At 44.0% G+C, this 15,404-nt stretch overlaps 1 protein-coding gene across 2 annotated transcripts in view; it reads right to left on the minus strand.

The window, feature by feature from the left end:
• LAMA1 (laminin subunit alpha 1) overlaps positions 1-15,404 on the minus strand; it is a 124,279-nt gene that overhangs the window by 23,999 nt on the left and 84,876 nt on the right. For both annotated transcript variants that reach the window (XM_042239145.2, XM_027961074.3), the window contains exons 34-44: positions 15,279-15,368; positions 13,030-13,141; positions 11,780-11,942; positions 8,491-8,701; positions 8,191-8,307; positions 7,921-8,084; positions 5,868-6,003; positions 4,990-5,083; positions 3,729-3,845; positions 1,223-1,405; positions 737-891 (exon numbers count right to left, since the gene is read on the minus strand). In XM_042239145.2, coding sequence (XP_042095079.1) covers positions 737-891; positions 1,223-1,405; positions 3,729-3,845; positions 4,990-5,083; positions 5,868-6,003; positions 7,921-8,084; positions 8,191-8,307; positions 8,491-8,701; positions 11,780-11,942; positions 13,030-13,141; positions 15,279-15,368 — 1,542 coding nt within the window. The remainder of the gene's footprint in view (positions 1-736; positions 892-1,222; positions 1,406-3,728; positions 3,846-4,989; positions 5,084-5,867; positions 6,004-7,920; positions 8,085-8,190; positions 8,308-8,490; positions 8,702-11,779; positions 11,943-13,029; positions 13,142-15,278; positions 15,369-15,404) is intronic.

Below are 15,404 nucleotides of genomic sequence, written 5' to 3' on the forward strand. Positions count from 1 at the left end.
ACACTTGGATTATGATAACACGGAGTTGGGAAAATGATGGAAAGAACATTGTAACCAGTGTAACTTCCAGCAATGCTAACACTTAGACCAACGTGTTTGTACCATCCAGCAAATCGGTGGGGACCTAGAATCTAGGCCATGATTATAAATCTCCATAAGGACATGGAGATCTTTTTGCTAACAACATTCTGAAACACACAGAACAAAAGCAGGAATCAAGGAAAATGGGACTCATTAAATATACTTAATGCAAATATCATCTCTGAATATTCATTGGAAGGACTGAAGCTTCACTGGAAGCTCCCTTCCTTTGGCCACCTGATGCCAAGCGCTGACTCACTGGAAAAGACCCTGATGCTGGGAAAGACTGAGGGCAGGAGGACAAGGGTGGCGACAGAGGATGAGATGGTTGGATGGCATCACTGACTCCATGGACATGAGTCTGAGCAGACTCAGGGAGATAGGGAAGGACAGGGGAGCCTGGCACGCTGCAGTCCATGGGGGTCACAAAATGTTGGACATGACTTAGCGACTGAACAACAAAGTAAGATATGTAAGACAAGGCTTTAAATACACTTGGAGACAAGGCTGTAAGAAATCGGGCATTTCTGAGAACTTGTCAGTAGAAAGTGTGGCCAAAGCCCTCTGCACAGGAGACCCCTGGGATGTGTGGTTCCAGGAGCTTCAGCTGGCGGGGTGGTGCCGGGCTCCCGAGACCCGTGGGCCCCACACTCACAGACGCGGCTTGTTTCCGGGCCTGGCTGATCAGCAGTTTGATTTCTGACAGGTTTCTGCTCAGGTTCTCTTCTAACATTTTCAGAGGCTTCAGCCGATCCAACAAGAGGTTGGCTTGTGTTTCCACATCTTTGACTTTTCTTCCAGCTAACAAAGCTAATATATGAAGGTGACAAAAAGGTGGCAGGGGCGGGGCGGGGGGAGGCAGGGAGGAAACAAGAGAAATTAGCTGGTCATTACTAGAATATGTGCTGGATATATTAGAATATCCAAATCATCAAATGCCTGCTATTTTGGTAAATATATAAAAAATGCACCAGCCTAAGGCAGTACCCAAGGTCCTTCTCCTCCTTTATAAATGCAAATCCAGATGTGGCCACATTTTTATTATTTAGGATTGCTATCTGTGAACACCCATGTGCCCTGGGCCGCTCACGTGGCATGACACAAACTTTCCTAACAGGATGGGAGACCACAACCTACTTACTGGTCATCGAGGAGTCTCGTAGGAGTTCGTCTGTTTCCTGTAATGTGGCGTTAACCCTGGACAGGTCAGTGGACGTGTTCAACAGCTTCTGACTGAGCCCCATGACATTCTTGAGTGTGCTGGTGGCGCTCTGGTTTGCAGACATGGCCAGGCCTTTGACTTTGGCTCCTCTGTCTCTGACACCTGAAATAAATTTATACTCAAGTACATATTCTGGTGGTTATACACATGGTTATAACATGCAGAAAACCATAAGACCACAACGAACGCAATGTAACAGAAACATGTTATAGAATTTCTTTCTGGTCCTTGAACACAAAAGGGGGCTTCTGTTTCTAATGACAGTATTAAGGCTGCCTATCACATGTGCTGGGGTTTTCCCTGGTGGCTCAGTGGTAAAGAATGCACCTGCAATATGGAAGACACAGGAGATTCAAGTGGGATCCCTGGGTTGGGAAGATCCCCTGGGGTAGGAAATGCCAACCCACTCCAAGAGTCTTCTTTTTTTTTTTTAAGATTTTTTTTAATTTTAATTTTTACTTTATTTTACTTTACAATACTGTATTGGTTCACTCCAATAGTCTTGCCTGGAGAATCCCATGGACAGAGGAGCCTCGGGGGCTATAGTCTATGGGGTCGCAGAGAGTCAGACACGACTGAAGTGACAGAGCACACACACACATATGTGCTACCACTTCGTTTTTCAGATGAGCGCCAAAGAATTGATCCTTTAGAACTGCAGTGGAGAAGGCTCTTGAGAGTCCCTTGGACTGCAAGGAGAGCAAACCAGTCAATTCCAAATGAAATCAATCCTGAATATTCATTGGAAGGACTGATCCTGAAGCTGAAGCTCCAATACTTTGGCCATCTGATGTGAAGGACTGACTCATTAGAAAAGACTCTGATGCTAGGAAAGATTGAAGGCAGGAGAAGGGGACGACAGAGGATGAGATGGTTGGATGGCATCATCAACTCAATGAACATGAATTTGAGCAAGCTCCAGGAGTTGGCGATGGACAAGGAAGACTGGTGTGCTGCAGTCCATGGGGTTGCAAAGAGTCGGACATGACTGAGTGACTGAACTAAACTGAACTGAAATGTTTTTGGTGTCAATACTATATTGAAGTATGATTTCAATATACAATGAGATTACAGAAGTAACTGCTAGTCGCCATTTGCTCAGCATCTTATATGTTAACAATCTAAACTTATTTGCTCTCTTTCCGATCATTCCTTTCTTATAGTCACTAACAGCTTCTCCAAATCATTCCATGACTGGATAAGAAGGTTTAGGAATTTAAACCTGAAGGTGCCATAGAAGTATCCTAGGCCACAGGAAGTATATTTCCCACAATTGGCTCCTGGAAATAACAGCACAGTAAGAACTAAATGGTCACTAAAGATAAACTGGAGTTCAATTATTCTAGAAAATCTGGGTGAGTTTTTTTTTTTTTTAAGGCACTTTTATTCATTTTTAAAGGGTTTAACGCAAAAGGGACAAAGATTAACACTAGAAGAAGCTGGATGCAGGGTATACAGGTATTCTTTTAAATCTTCTTGTAACTTTTCTGCAAATGTGAAATTGATTCCAACTAAAAAGTTAGTTTTGAATGTTTGATCAACATACACCATGTATCCTTAAAAACAGATAAATAAAAGAAAAAGAAAATTTCAGATCAGAAAATGCTCCACTCTCCTAACGTAGGGAATCAGTCCAAAGTGTCCCAAAGTCCAGTTTCCCAGGGTAATTTTCATGCTTATAAAGTGACCAATACAATGAATGTGAAACTTGGGCAAACTCTGGGAGGTGCTGAGGGACAGGGAGGTCTGGTGTGCTGCAGTCCATGGGGTCGAAAAGAGTCGGACACGACTGGGCGACAGAACAACAATAAGGCGAACCAGCAGACAGAACTTGGGAGATGTTTTCAGTACCTTGCAAGACTTAAGAAAAAAGAAAAGGCTGAAGGAATGTAAGATAAATAATGCACCACAGTGCAACTTGCCTGTGTTAAAAAGTTACCCTACTTAAAATTTTAAGGAACGCTGCATTTTCAAGCCATCAATATTAAAGTGATCTATTTTAGAATGCGTATTGTCTCACAAAGGAAGATTTCCTTAATTTCCAAACAAGAATTCTCCAAATTATCACATTTATAATGAATTTAGCATTTTGCCTTAAAGCAGGAATATTTCAGCTTCTTTGAATGTCTCTTCTTTCATCTCAGGCCTATTTTAATAGTTAGCAATGAATATGATAGCATAAAGAATCTAAAGCTTTGTTTTCTCAGAGTTTAATTTTACTACTTCAATGCAGGTGTTCTGAAGCTATAAAAAACACAGTGCTCTTCCTTCCAAACCATATCCCTCTGCAAGTGAAAATTCTATCAATCTTGGTTTTGTTTTGGGTGGGTCTCCATCGGCCTTGCGGCAGGTCTTCTGCTCATCTGCAAGTGTTTTGCAATGAGAAGATATTAATCTAAATCAAGAACCCCCACTTTCCACTTACCTTCAGGAATTGCTCTAAGTATCAAGAGTGATTCGTTGGTCTGCCTGGTAATTTTATCAGCATCCTCTTGAAATCTCTTCGCAGTATCTTTCAATCTACTCAGTTCCAATGTGATACCTATTCAAAGGGGAAAAAGTGTTTCCTTTTAAGCTGACCCTAAAAAGTTGCCTGGATGACAGTTTTATCATTCCTGACCCATCTATAAAATCAGCAGCTTTCTACAGAGAGCCCACATATTGAAAGTTTGTCTAACAAGACTTAGCACCATTCAACCCACACTCAAATTGTATGCTTGGGGACTTACTTGATAATTTTTTTTTACTTTGTTTTCCTTCTCACTAATACTTCTTAAATTCATGCTTGATTCAATTAGAGCTCTAGGGCAAAAAGGGCTTCCCAGCTGGCGCTAGTGGTAAAGAACCCACCTGCCAGCGCAGAGGACATAAAAGATACGGGTTCAATCCCTGGGTCAGAAAGATCCCCTGGAGGAGGACACGGCAACCCACTCTAGTATTCTTGTCTGGAGAATCCCAGGGACAGAGGAGCCTGGCAGGCTACAGTCCATGGGGTTGCAAAGAGTTGGACATGACTGAGTGACTGAGCAGTGGCAGGGTATATTAAGGTGAGATAGATAGATAGATAGATAGATAGATAGATATAACTATATGTTATAAAACTTGTCTGTTTCTCTTACACAATAGAGTCGTCTGCCATTCTGCATTATGCTTACTGACTAACTCTTACATGTGCCAAAAACTGCTTACTGAAAGTCTTAGGAAAAATGAAACCACATTGGTATTTTTTTTGCATAGGTAGTTTTAATAGATAAATCAATATTGATTTAATTCAATAACTTTATGAGAACCTACCATGGTTCTAACAATGCCTTCGCCCTGTGCAGAAGACAAGAGTCAAACATAACACGTATCTTCAAGAAATGGTGAAACCCTGAGATGGACAGAGAAGCACGTGACATCACAGGTATCCTGACAAACGCCATGAGGACCAGCCTGAGCTCAGGAGCTAGAGCAGTGAGCAGAGGGTTTCGTTCTCAGGGGAGGCTTGTTGAGTCTATGGAAGATTGGAGGGGGCTGCACAATAAAAATTACATGATGTGTCTAGGATAGGAAATTGGAATATTATTGTGACAAAGAAATGTTAAGATTCAACTTGCTCCAGGAAAGAAGAATGTTCTGGAAGTATGTTCAGAAGTGTGTCCACAATCACTCTGGCATCAACACAGCCCCAGCTGGGAACTGACCTCTATGCTTTCTGCCCAGGCGGTTGCCTTCTTTGAGAAACTCGGAACTACGCCGGAGGGCCGCTCTCCCATTAGAAACAAGAGATTCGGAAGCCTGTAAAACAGAACAATTGAAACATGGACCTGGAGGGCGGAGTGGGCTCTTGCTGAAGGTGGAGAGAGCAACTCTGTCCGGTCAGAATATCCCCCAGGGTCCTTCCGAACAAGGAAGTCAAGCAGATAGCAGGCAGGGACAACTGAAGTAGGCCTATTAACACATGTGCTAATTTGCAGCTGAAGAGAAGGAACACAGTCATTTTTAAATCTATAAACACAAAAACCAGCCCTTAAATGAAGATGTTCACCATGGGTAAGAAGAGATGTCCAAGGTAGGTATCAATTAACATTCTCATTTTTGTTCTAAGAATTATTTACGACTTAGATGGCTCAGCAGGTAAAGAATCTGCCTGCCAATGCAGGAGACGCAGGATCAATCCCTGAATCCAAGGTTGGACACGGAAGTAGTCTAAGGGGTAAATGAGCTTGTTTAAGGCCCACTATTTACTCCCATAGGAAAAGACAATATTTTTAATGCATTAGAATATACTACGGAGAAATAAATGGCAACCCACTCCAGTGTTCTTGACTAAGAAATCTCATGGACTGAGGAGCCTGGTGGGCTATAGCCCACAAGGTCGCAAAGAGTCAGATACAACTGAGTGACTAAGCATGCAGGAAAAGACAGTGTGCACACGATGACAGAATTCCACCAGAAAAGAATCCTGACAAGCGTAGGTTTAAGCCGCTGCCTCTCTGCTTGAGCATCTCACAGAAGGCTCACTTGACCACAGCGCCCAGACAAAGCAGGCACACAGGGAAACCTGAGGGGCCTCTCTTACCACGCTCGCCTCTTTCACAGTTCCGAGTGCATCTGTCGCCAACCTCTCTGATTCCTCAATCAGGCTCCGGATGTTGGAGTGGACGTGGGCTGCGCTGGTGGCATTCAGGGACACATGTCTGACATTCCCAAGGCCACTGTGCAATAGGCATATTTAGAGATGTTATGATCAACGGAACTGAATCTGCCCACTATTCCTAAAAGCCTCTCACTTAGAGAAACATCATCAACGAGGAAGACAGGAGTCTGTGTCAACGTGTGGATTCCCCTCTAATTCCAAATGCCAGTATTGTAAAGTAAAATAAAGTAAAATGAAAATAAATAAATAAATAAGAAGCTGTGGTCACCTTGTCTCGGTAACACTAAGAACTGCTGCTTAATTAACACCCAAAGAAGAGATGATCTCACCTTTTAGACCATCCAGTCTTTCATCTCTGTTCAAATCCCCTGCCTGTTTGCGCTGGTTGTAATCTCTCCTGCTACACACGTGTTCATTTTAAAAAGGCTTTCTTAGCTAAGCATATGTGAGGATGCTGAGGCTTATTCCTCAAACAGTATACACCAATTTGACGAAGTTCACCAGGGGTTTAGGAGGAGGATGAGATAATACTTCAGTCATCTGAACTTCACTCTTGTAAGGGGACTGATCACTCAGGAACTTGCCAGCTGATAATGGTGCTGTTTCATCCAGCTCGCTCTCGCTTCAAAATGAAACCTGACAATAGACACATCTTTGCCTGCTGAGTAGCCCACTTCATTTTCTCCCCAAGGTTATTGAGTTGGGTGCTTTCCAAAGCAGAGACCAGCAGTTATTACTTGCTACTACTTGACTGGCAAAATTCAGTGACTTTCAAACAAAAGACAAAGTTATTTAATTTCAGGCATCACACCAAACTGCTTTTACGACTCATACTAAGTAACAAAGATTTCGTTGTAGCTATAGATGTAGTCAGAACATCCTTTTCCTTTTTGGAAAATGAGGAAAGATAAGGAAAGGAGAAAAACTAACTGGGTACCTAACTCCATTTTCTGTTACTGATTCCAACAGCATACGGAGGCCGTAGAGCTCACTGAAGCACAAGACTTATACAATAGTCATTTTTAATTGCTTTCATCGTGTGAACTCATCTTTTACGGCAGCACTCCTCAAATTAGAAAAAATACTCATTTTTCTCCTTCCATAAAACACACCTAGCACACACAGAAACACACGTATGCCCAGGGTGTCCAGACTTTTTCCACTCATAATTAATAGCAGATTCTAAAGAAATAAATTTACTAACTCACAATATTGTGTAAAGCCTTAAACCCCAATTCCCTCATTTGCTGCCATCAGATTACCTGGGGACTTAAAAACAATTTAAAGTACAGACCATATCCCACAGTCTGGGGGACACGGGAGGGGTCAGGGGACAGAACCATCAGTACTCTGAAGTTCCCCAGGCTCCTCCTGCAACAATTCAGGAACCACTGGCCTAAAGTCTCGCTTCTCTTTTAAAGGCACATCTAACAAACTGAGGATATACTTGACAAATATCCAAAAATATATGTTAAAGTAATGAATACAATGGTAGCCTTTTAGGCAATAGAAAATAATGGAGATGGTATCTTTCAGGAGTTGGCAAATAGATCCTCAACACTTCTAGCAGTCCAGGGTGGGCAACCACAACCTGCATCCATGCAGAAAGCCGGCTAGCTCACAAGTCCCAAGAAGGCAAGACACATAAGGAAATCAGTATCTGGTTCTGTCCACGGGCAAACTCATAAAGTCCTGAGTACCAGGTAGATACTGAAGGCCTTGATATCGTAGCATAATATTTGTTTTCATTCCTATCTGCTTCAGTTCACATTTTTCCATCGTACATTCCTGCTGATGGTCAAATACACACTACCAAACTTGGGAGGAAACCCTCCTTGCCGCGAAAATAAAAGAGGTCTTTGTTTTTACACACACAAAAGAATGTGACTCGACACTGTGAATGAAACAGCCAAGCTTATTATTCTCTCTGATCTGTGGATCACAACTTGTGGGGTTCCTGCCAGATATGCCTCACCTGTCCAGGGCACCTGCCAGTCTCTGCAGCTCAGCGGCATGATCCTCCGCCCTGTACACAAGCTCCAGCGCTCTCTTTTCAGACATCTGCATGACCAGGTCATCCACGTGGCGCCTGATTTGGGCAGTCCACAGTAGCAGCTCGTCCCGGTGTTGCTCTAGTTGCTACACAGAGATTAACACTGTGACCACGTGCCCATCTGTGTAACAGCCTGTCTGGGGCCTGGGAGGCTTCCCTGGAAACCCTGGGCTGTGCTGAGTTGGGACTTACCGCGAGAGCCTCCCCGGATGCGTTTGCAGGAGCAGCAGCTGCATCCAGCAGTCCCCTTCCTTCGGAAATCAGTGCTGATGTCAAGTTCTGTTCTTCCTGAACACGCAGCTTCTTCTCCTGCAGCAAACATCACCTCTAAGGATGCTTCATAAAAGCAAGTCAGCCTCTGAACCTCAGGTGCCTGACACTGTGTGCTGAAGTCAGCCCTGAGGCTCATTTTTTTAAGAAGCAAAGGATGACGTCATTTACATGGGAGAATCTGGGACCAGCTCTAAGGGGGCGAGAGCTGGCAGGACTCACGTTGAACTCTCGCAGGTTGGCCCCGATGAGGAGCAGCAGGCGACCGCTCTCCTGGGTCTTCATCTCTGCTTCTCTCAGGAGCTCTTCTGCGGCCCGCACATCACTGTTGTGTGTTGAAAGGAGGCTGCTTACTGCTTCTTTTAACACCGCCAACTCTTCCTGTGGCTTCTGGTAATTTTCCTGAATTTGTGACAATAAATCTTCGGCAGCCCTGGGAACATAAAAGATGGTAAGAAATGCACAACAAAGCACACAGCATTGATGTATAGCAAAAGGAACTTTTACATATCCCTTCTCAGTTCCATCCTGAAGTCCTAAGTGGTACATCGCAATCCCTTAAAAAGGGAAAAAATTTCTCTAAGGCCGCTATATGTATGGCAGGTTTACACTGTATCCTTAACGATCTTTCTTGATTTAACAAACTTCCTAACACATTTAGTGGAATTAAAGAAACCATCTCAGCGGATGTGGATTCAGAAAACTGGGGCCACAGCCTGTGAACGATGGCAACTGAAATCTTCATTACAATACGGGCAGAAATCGAAAAAAGGAGACGCTTCAGTGATTTGCTCCAAAGTCACCAACGTATCCATACAATACAAAGGTTCTTCCTGCAGCTAGTAAAGAAACAAACTTTATAAAAACTTTCAAATCCAAATTGCCAGAAAGATATAATTTCTACCACTTTGATAAAAGCAAGCTTCAAGAAATCAAGACATTTCCCTCTATTCTTTCATAAATGTGCTATCAAATTGCTATTTAAATCAAATTTGAACTTAAAGCTAGAATAGAATAATACAATTTTCATACTACAGAACTTTGCAGTGGTTGAATATATCCTATTAACTTCTTCCTTCAGTTTATCAGAAGAACTTTGAATATTTTTATGGAAAATGCCTTGCAAATCCCCCTTAGTTTTCAGATGATCAGATTGCTGGGCTAAAACACCACAAAAAAAATTTTCCAAAGGTATATATTTGAACTCTGACATCATTAGAGCATCAACAGGAATTATTTGAACATTCTTGTGATTTTAAGAATTATAAAAAAGATAGTAAGATGCTGTATTATGATAGTTACAAAGAGAACTAAAAATAGTACATGGGAGACACACAAAAAAGTCCAATATATTTCTAATATGTAGCCATGAATCCTTCAGTTCATATCATTAAAGAAAGTATTGCTCTAAGAAATTGAAAATAAAGATCAAATTTTCATCTATGAAATGACTTTACCATCTAAACCACGACCAAATGAAATGACATAGTTGACAATGACTTGAAAGACTACAAGAAAAATCACAAAACCCCTCAGCACTCCTTATCAGCTTCTTCCTGTAAAATTCAATTAATACAGTAAAACACGGTTTCTCGAGTGGCATTTCTCCACCACACTAGTGCCATGAGCAGGTAAGCAAGTTTCATGAGAAAGGGTTGCATGGTGCCACGAAGTCAGCTGTCTTCTCCAGGCTCACTGTGGAGATTCAAGATTAAGTACTCAGCCTGAAGACTTATGGTAAAGACCCGGCCTCTCCTTAAGAAACTGGAAAACAGTCAGGAAACACAGCTACAAAGGATCACTTGCAGGGTGCCGTAAAGGGAAAGATGGGTTTCCCTGGTGGCTCAGCAGTAAAGAACCTGCCTGCCAACGTAGGATACAGGAGATACAGGTTTGATCCCTGGGTTAGGAAGATTACCTGGAGAAGGAACTAGCAACACCCACCAGTATTCCTGCCTGGAAAATCCCATGGATAGAGGAGCCTGGTGGGCGACAGTCCATAGCGTTGCAAAGAGTCAGACACAACTGAAGTGACTTAGCATGCAGGACACACCAGGTTTCATATTGTCCTGGCAGCTCAATGTTGATGGAGTTGCAAATACCCTCTGGGCCTCAGTTACTTCAGGTGCATCCTTCCTACCTCACAAGGAGGTGAGGATGAGCACATGCAGAGGTGAGGGGGGAAATCTACAGCTCCCCACTCACCCGGCAGAGGAGTGCTCCCTAGACAACAGCCCCCTTCCCATCTCCTGAGTCCTTGCCCAACTCTGAGCTCCCCTCGTCCAGTCCAGAGTCCTTTCAGGGCCCTTCCTGGGCCCTAACAAACATCTCATAATTAAATTACTAGTCCTTTTCTCCAAAGCCTGTGTGACAGTAAGTTCCACCTTTAGTTTTTCACCTACCATATCAACAACAATGTCAAAAATCCCACTCAATGATGAAAATATATAAAAACTCAGCTCTCCAGGGTCCTGCTGGTAGAAGTGGATGTTGTTTTAAATTCCTAAACTTGGGATATCTGTTTTCTTTAATTAACAATAATCTTTTGATGTTCAGGCTGGCTGTCCATTGCTGCAAAACTTCTATAAACTAGGCTCACCCCTTGCCTCCTTGAAGCAGTTCTCTTGTGGTTGCTCGAGATACTGCCTCCCAGGCTTAAGTTCTAAAAATTCCCACTGAATAAAAGACAACTTTCAATAACGTGGCAATGCAAGTCGGGAATCCTCAAAATGCAAACTCTGGTTAATGACTTCACTTCTTAACATTCACCCTGATAAGATAATAATGTGAAATTCAGAAAAAGATTTTGACCTAAGTTATTTTATAAAATGTTATTTAAAATAGCATAATGTATTAAAATAGCTTAAATATCTCATTACAGAGACTGGAGTTTTGATGGAGTGTGGTGTGATCATTGAGGCCAGTACTTAATCAGATATTTACCACAACCTGGCAGAAAGACAGCTTTGCTATTATTGCATCAAGTAATAATTTGTGTGAAAATACTATGAAAAATATAGTCTGAAAGCAAACTGAAAGTTTCTCGTGACCACGTCTAACAGTTCTTTGTGACCTGTTTTTCAAAGCCCAGGTTTCAATGACAGTTTGCATAACTGAGCAAAATTATTCTGGCATGGTATCAGTCTGTCATAGAGTTCACAGCTTTAGCTGTGGCCACTGCCTGTGCTTGCTTCCGTGAGAGTTTCCTGCATTATACTCGATCTTCAATAAAGACAGTATCAGGAGGTTTGTTTGTGCATACTAAGTAGAAAAAGTGTTTCAGGGTCACGGAGAAAAACCAAACCTATGACGTAATGGCACAGGCCGAAGCACTGCCATCGGTCACGCTGTGCTCTGTTGGTGGGGGAGGGGCACCCCTCTCTTCCCCTGTGGCTCTCTGTCCCTCTGAGAACTTACTTCCCTTCCCCTCCCCCCACCTGCCTCCCTCCCCGTCCACTGTCACGTTCTTCCCTCTAACTGGTCGTGTCATAAGTGCTGTTCAGGAACTTACTTGAGTTCCAGGGTGGCATTCTGGTGCAGCGGCAGGAACCGCCTTTTCCGTAGGACTTCCAGCAAAGCCGTGATGTTCTCCTGCATGTCCTGAAGGGTAGAGCTGGGCAGCTGGACATCGTTATCCAGCGTCTGATTTAGAGTCGTAGCCTTTTCGATCATTTCTATGGAGAAAGTTCATGAATCACTGAATAAGTCTCTCAAAGGATGGGAGAACTTAGAACCTTCTCCAGTGAGGCTGCTCTGCCCACCTACACTGGGCTGACCCTCTAACCAGGCCAGGTTAGTCCATGTATCTAGTGTGCTCTGGACATGCCCTGTCAACACACTTGGGAGGGGCTTCCCTGGTGGCTCAGTGGTAAAAAACCTGCCTGCCAATACAGGAGACTCGGGTTCGATCCCTGGTCTGGGAAGATCCCACAAGCCAAGGAGCAACTAAGCCCGTGTGGTACAACTACCGAGCCTGTGCTCTAGAGCCCAGGAGAGACAACTGCTGAGCCCACATCATGACTACTGAAGCCCGTGCTCCGCAATAAGAGATGCCAGCACAGTGAGAAGCCCTCACACCACAACCGGAGAGTAGCCCCCGCCCGCCACAACCAGAGAAAAAACCTCACGGCACTAAAGACCCTGCACAGCCCAAAATAAATATTTTTTAAAGTGTTAAAAAAAAACCACTCAGGAACCTGGGATCCTGGTTTATTTCCTGTCTGCTCCCTTGGTACCCATGAAACCTGTCCAGGTAGGGCCGAGGCACCACGATCACTGCAGCATTCCCTGCCCCTGCCAGGAATATTTGCGTGTAGAAGCCCTCAGTAATCTTTACTCTTTGAACAATCACCAACCCTTGATACTACTCCTTTTTAAAAAATGTCTTTCGTCCTAATAATGTCTTTACTTTCTGCCTTATAAAGTCTGATTTGTATTGGCTCAGCAGTAAAGAATCCACCTACCAAGGAAGGAGACCTGGGTTTCAACCCCTGTGTCGGGAAGATCCCCTGGAGAAGGGAATGGCTACTCACCCCAGTATTCTTGCCTGGGAAATCCCATGGACAGAGGAGCCTGATGTGCTACAGTTCATGGGGTCTCAAAGAGTTGGACATGACTGAACTGACTTAGCACATTGTGTGTGGACAGCGGAAGGCCCCAGGAGCCCAGTGCAAGTCACGGCTATTCAAGTGCTGAGTGAAGAGAGTAGACTTTCCCTATCAAATAAGCCAGACTCGTCAAGCAAAGTTCTGAGGACACTACCTTCAATGTCTGTCTGCAGCTTCTCGGTCAACTTAATGAGGTCCACACTCTTGTCCAGGATTCTTTCCGTGGCCCTGGTCACCTGCTCACTATGAGTCAACACTCTGTCAAGCTGACGGAAAATAAAGGCCTCGGGTGAGTTTCACTCTGAATAAAATGCAAGCTTCAGTATGCCAGATGTTGTCTCTTTTAAGCAACAAAACATATTCTAGAACACAGAAAAGGTTCGCCATCGTGGAAGCCAAGGTCAACAGTGCAGGGTGGGAAACGGACTAGGTGGTTCATGAAATGATGGGCTGCTCACTCTTGGTGAAAAAAGACGGTACATTTTAAAAAGCAGCCTAATCGGCTGTCAAACCGCAGAATCTCCCGGGTGTTGCCACTGTGGAGACCTCATGCTCATGTTAGGACCCAAATTTGCAGAACCTAGAAAGTAAAATCTTACTAATTTGTATTGACCATGAGAACTTAGTCAAGCGGTTAAGACACAGAGTTAGGCAAACAGACCTGCATCTGCCAGGCTGGACAGCCTCAACCATAACTTGGAGTAATTAGAACACTTGAATCACAGGACTTCATGAGGATTATATGTGATGATGCCTGTTAGTTACTCTCAGCTGTTGTTTTTATTAAGGGTATTCTAATTTGTGAAAGGCTTCCCTGGTGGCTCAGCAGTAAAGAATCCACCTGCCAGTGCAGGAAACCCAAGTTCATTCCCTGATCCGGGAAGATCTCCTGGAGGAGGAAATGGCAACCCACTCTAGTATTCTCGCCTGGGAGATCCCATGGACAGAGGAGCCTGATGAGCTTACAGTTCATGGGATCGCAAAAGAGTCAGCATGACTTAGCGAGACTAAACAACAACAATTTGTGGGAAGGAGGGTTGTCTGTAATTTCTAGGAATGTAAAGTAACTCACTAAACTGAAAGTAGCTCAGTCGTGTCCGACTCTTTGCGACCCCATGGACTACACAGTCCATGGAATTCTCTAGGCCAGAATACTGGAGTGAGTAGCCTTTCACTTCTCCAGGGGATCTTCCTAACCGAGTGATTGAACCCAGGCCTCCCACATTGCAGGCAGATTCTTTACCAGCTGATCCACAAGGGAAGCCCAAAGTAAGTAACTCAGAATGGTTCTAAAAGTGTTTTCAAGTCAAAATTCAAAGAGAATCCTCTTTAATGGATAGAAAGAATTTATTTTAATTGGCTTATCACTTCCTACCAAACATTTGCTTGCTCAGGTACTTTAAAAGCCCACACAGAAACCCTTAAACTCTTCCCAAATGGTCACTAATTCTAAATTAACAGAAGCCAAGCTCCTGCATTTTAGGGTGCATGATTGTGTGCATGTGTGAACATTGAGAGACAGAGGCAAGACGTACATATACACAGACGGGGCTTTCCTGGTGGCTTGGGAGGTGAGGAATCTGCCTGCAAAGCGGGAGACCTGAGTTTCATCTCTGGGCGGGAAGATCCCCTGGAGAAGGGAATGGCAACCCACCCCAGTATTCTTGCCTGGAGAATCCCATGGACAGAGGAGCCCAGCAGGCTACAATCCATGGGGTCAAAAGTGACTAACACTTTCACTTTCAAAAGACACACATCTATGTACTATATGTGTGCGCACACACATAGGCACACAATTTTAAAGTGAAAATCATGAATTTGACAATAGGACTCCCTTGCCATCTGCAAATAAGCAGATTCTTTTTATGGTCACTAAAAACCATTCATCTGGCCTGGGCTGAAGAGAACGAATAATCCCCTGCTGACATCAAAGTGAACTCTCCTGCCATTCAAAGTGAGACCATCAGAAGTAGGGGCTGAAGTCTGAGTGCTGCAGACACCCCGGGAGGAGCTGCCTGTGCTGGTGTTGGGGGCAGGCGAGGGGGGAAACTCACTGCTCACCATGCGCAGTGAATACAGGATGGGGAAGAGACCCCCATCTTTTCATTCTGCCCAACCTTGGTTCACAGGAGAAAGTAAGCGGTGATGTGAACTGACAGCCCGACTCCTCCTTCAGCAGAGGGGACAGCAGAAATTAAGTCAGGGGCCCCTTCCCACCACAGCACGGAGACTGGCTGCATCAGAACCTACTTAATCTGACTTTACAGTAGCTGGAACACAGCTTCTGGGAGGAGGGGGCTGCCCTGATCTGTTCATAACCTTCCAAGAAATCCCCGTGCCAGTGTTCACAAGGGCTGGGGGTTGGGGGGCAGGCGGAGCAGACCCTTTATATGAAGAACTTACTTCTCTTTGCAGGTCCTCCGTTTGTTCTGAGACGCCTTCAAGTTGACTTTTCACCAGTTCTTTCTGCATATTTTCTTTTAATAAAGAGTCCTAAAAGAATGAAGGAAGCAAATTATAATGCTTCAA

This window comes from Ovis aries, chromosome 23, assembly GCF_016772045.2.
Source record: "Ovis aries strain OAR_USU_Benz2616 breed Rambouillet chromosome 23, ARS-UI_Ramb_v3.0, whole genome shotgun sequence".
In the NCBI taxonomy this organism is placed as follows: Eukaryota; Metazoa; Chordata; class Mammalia; order Artiodactyla; family Bovidae; genus Ovis; species Ovis aries.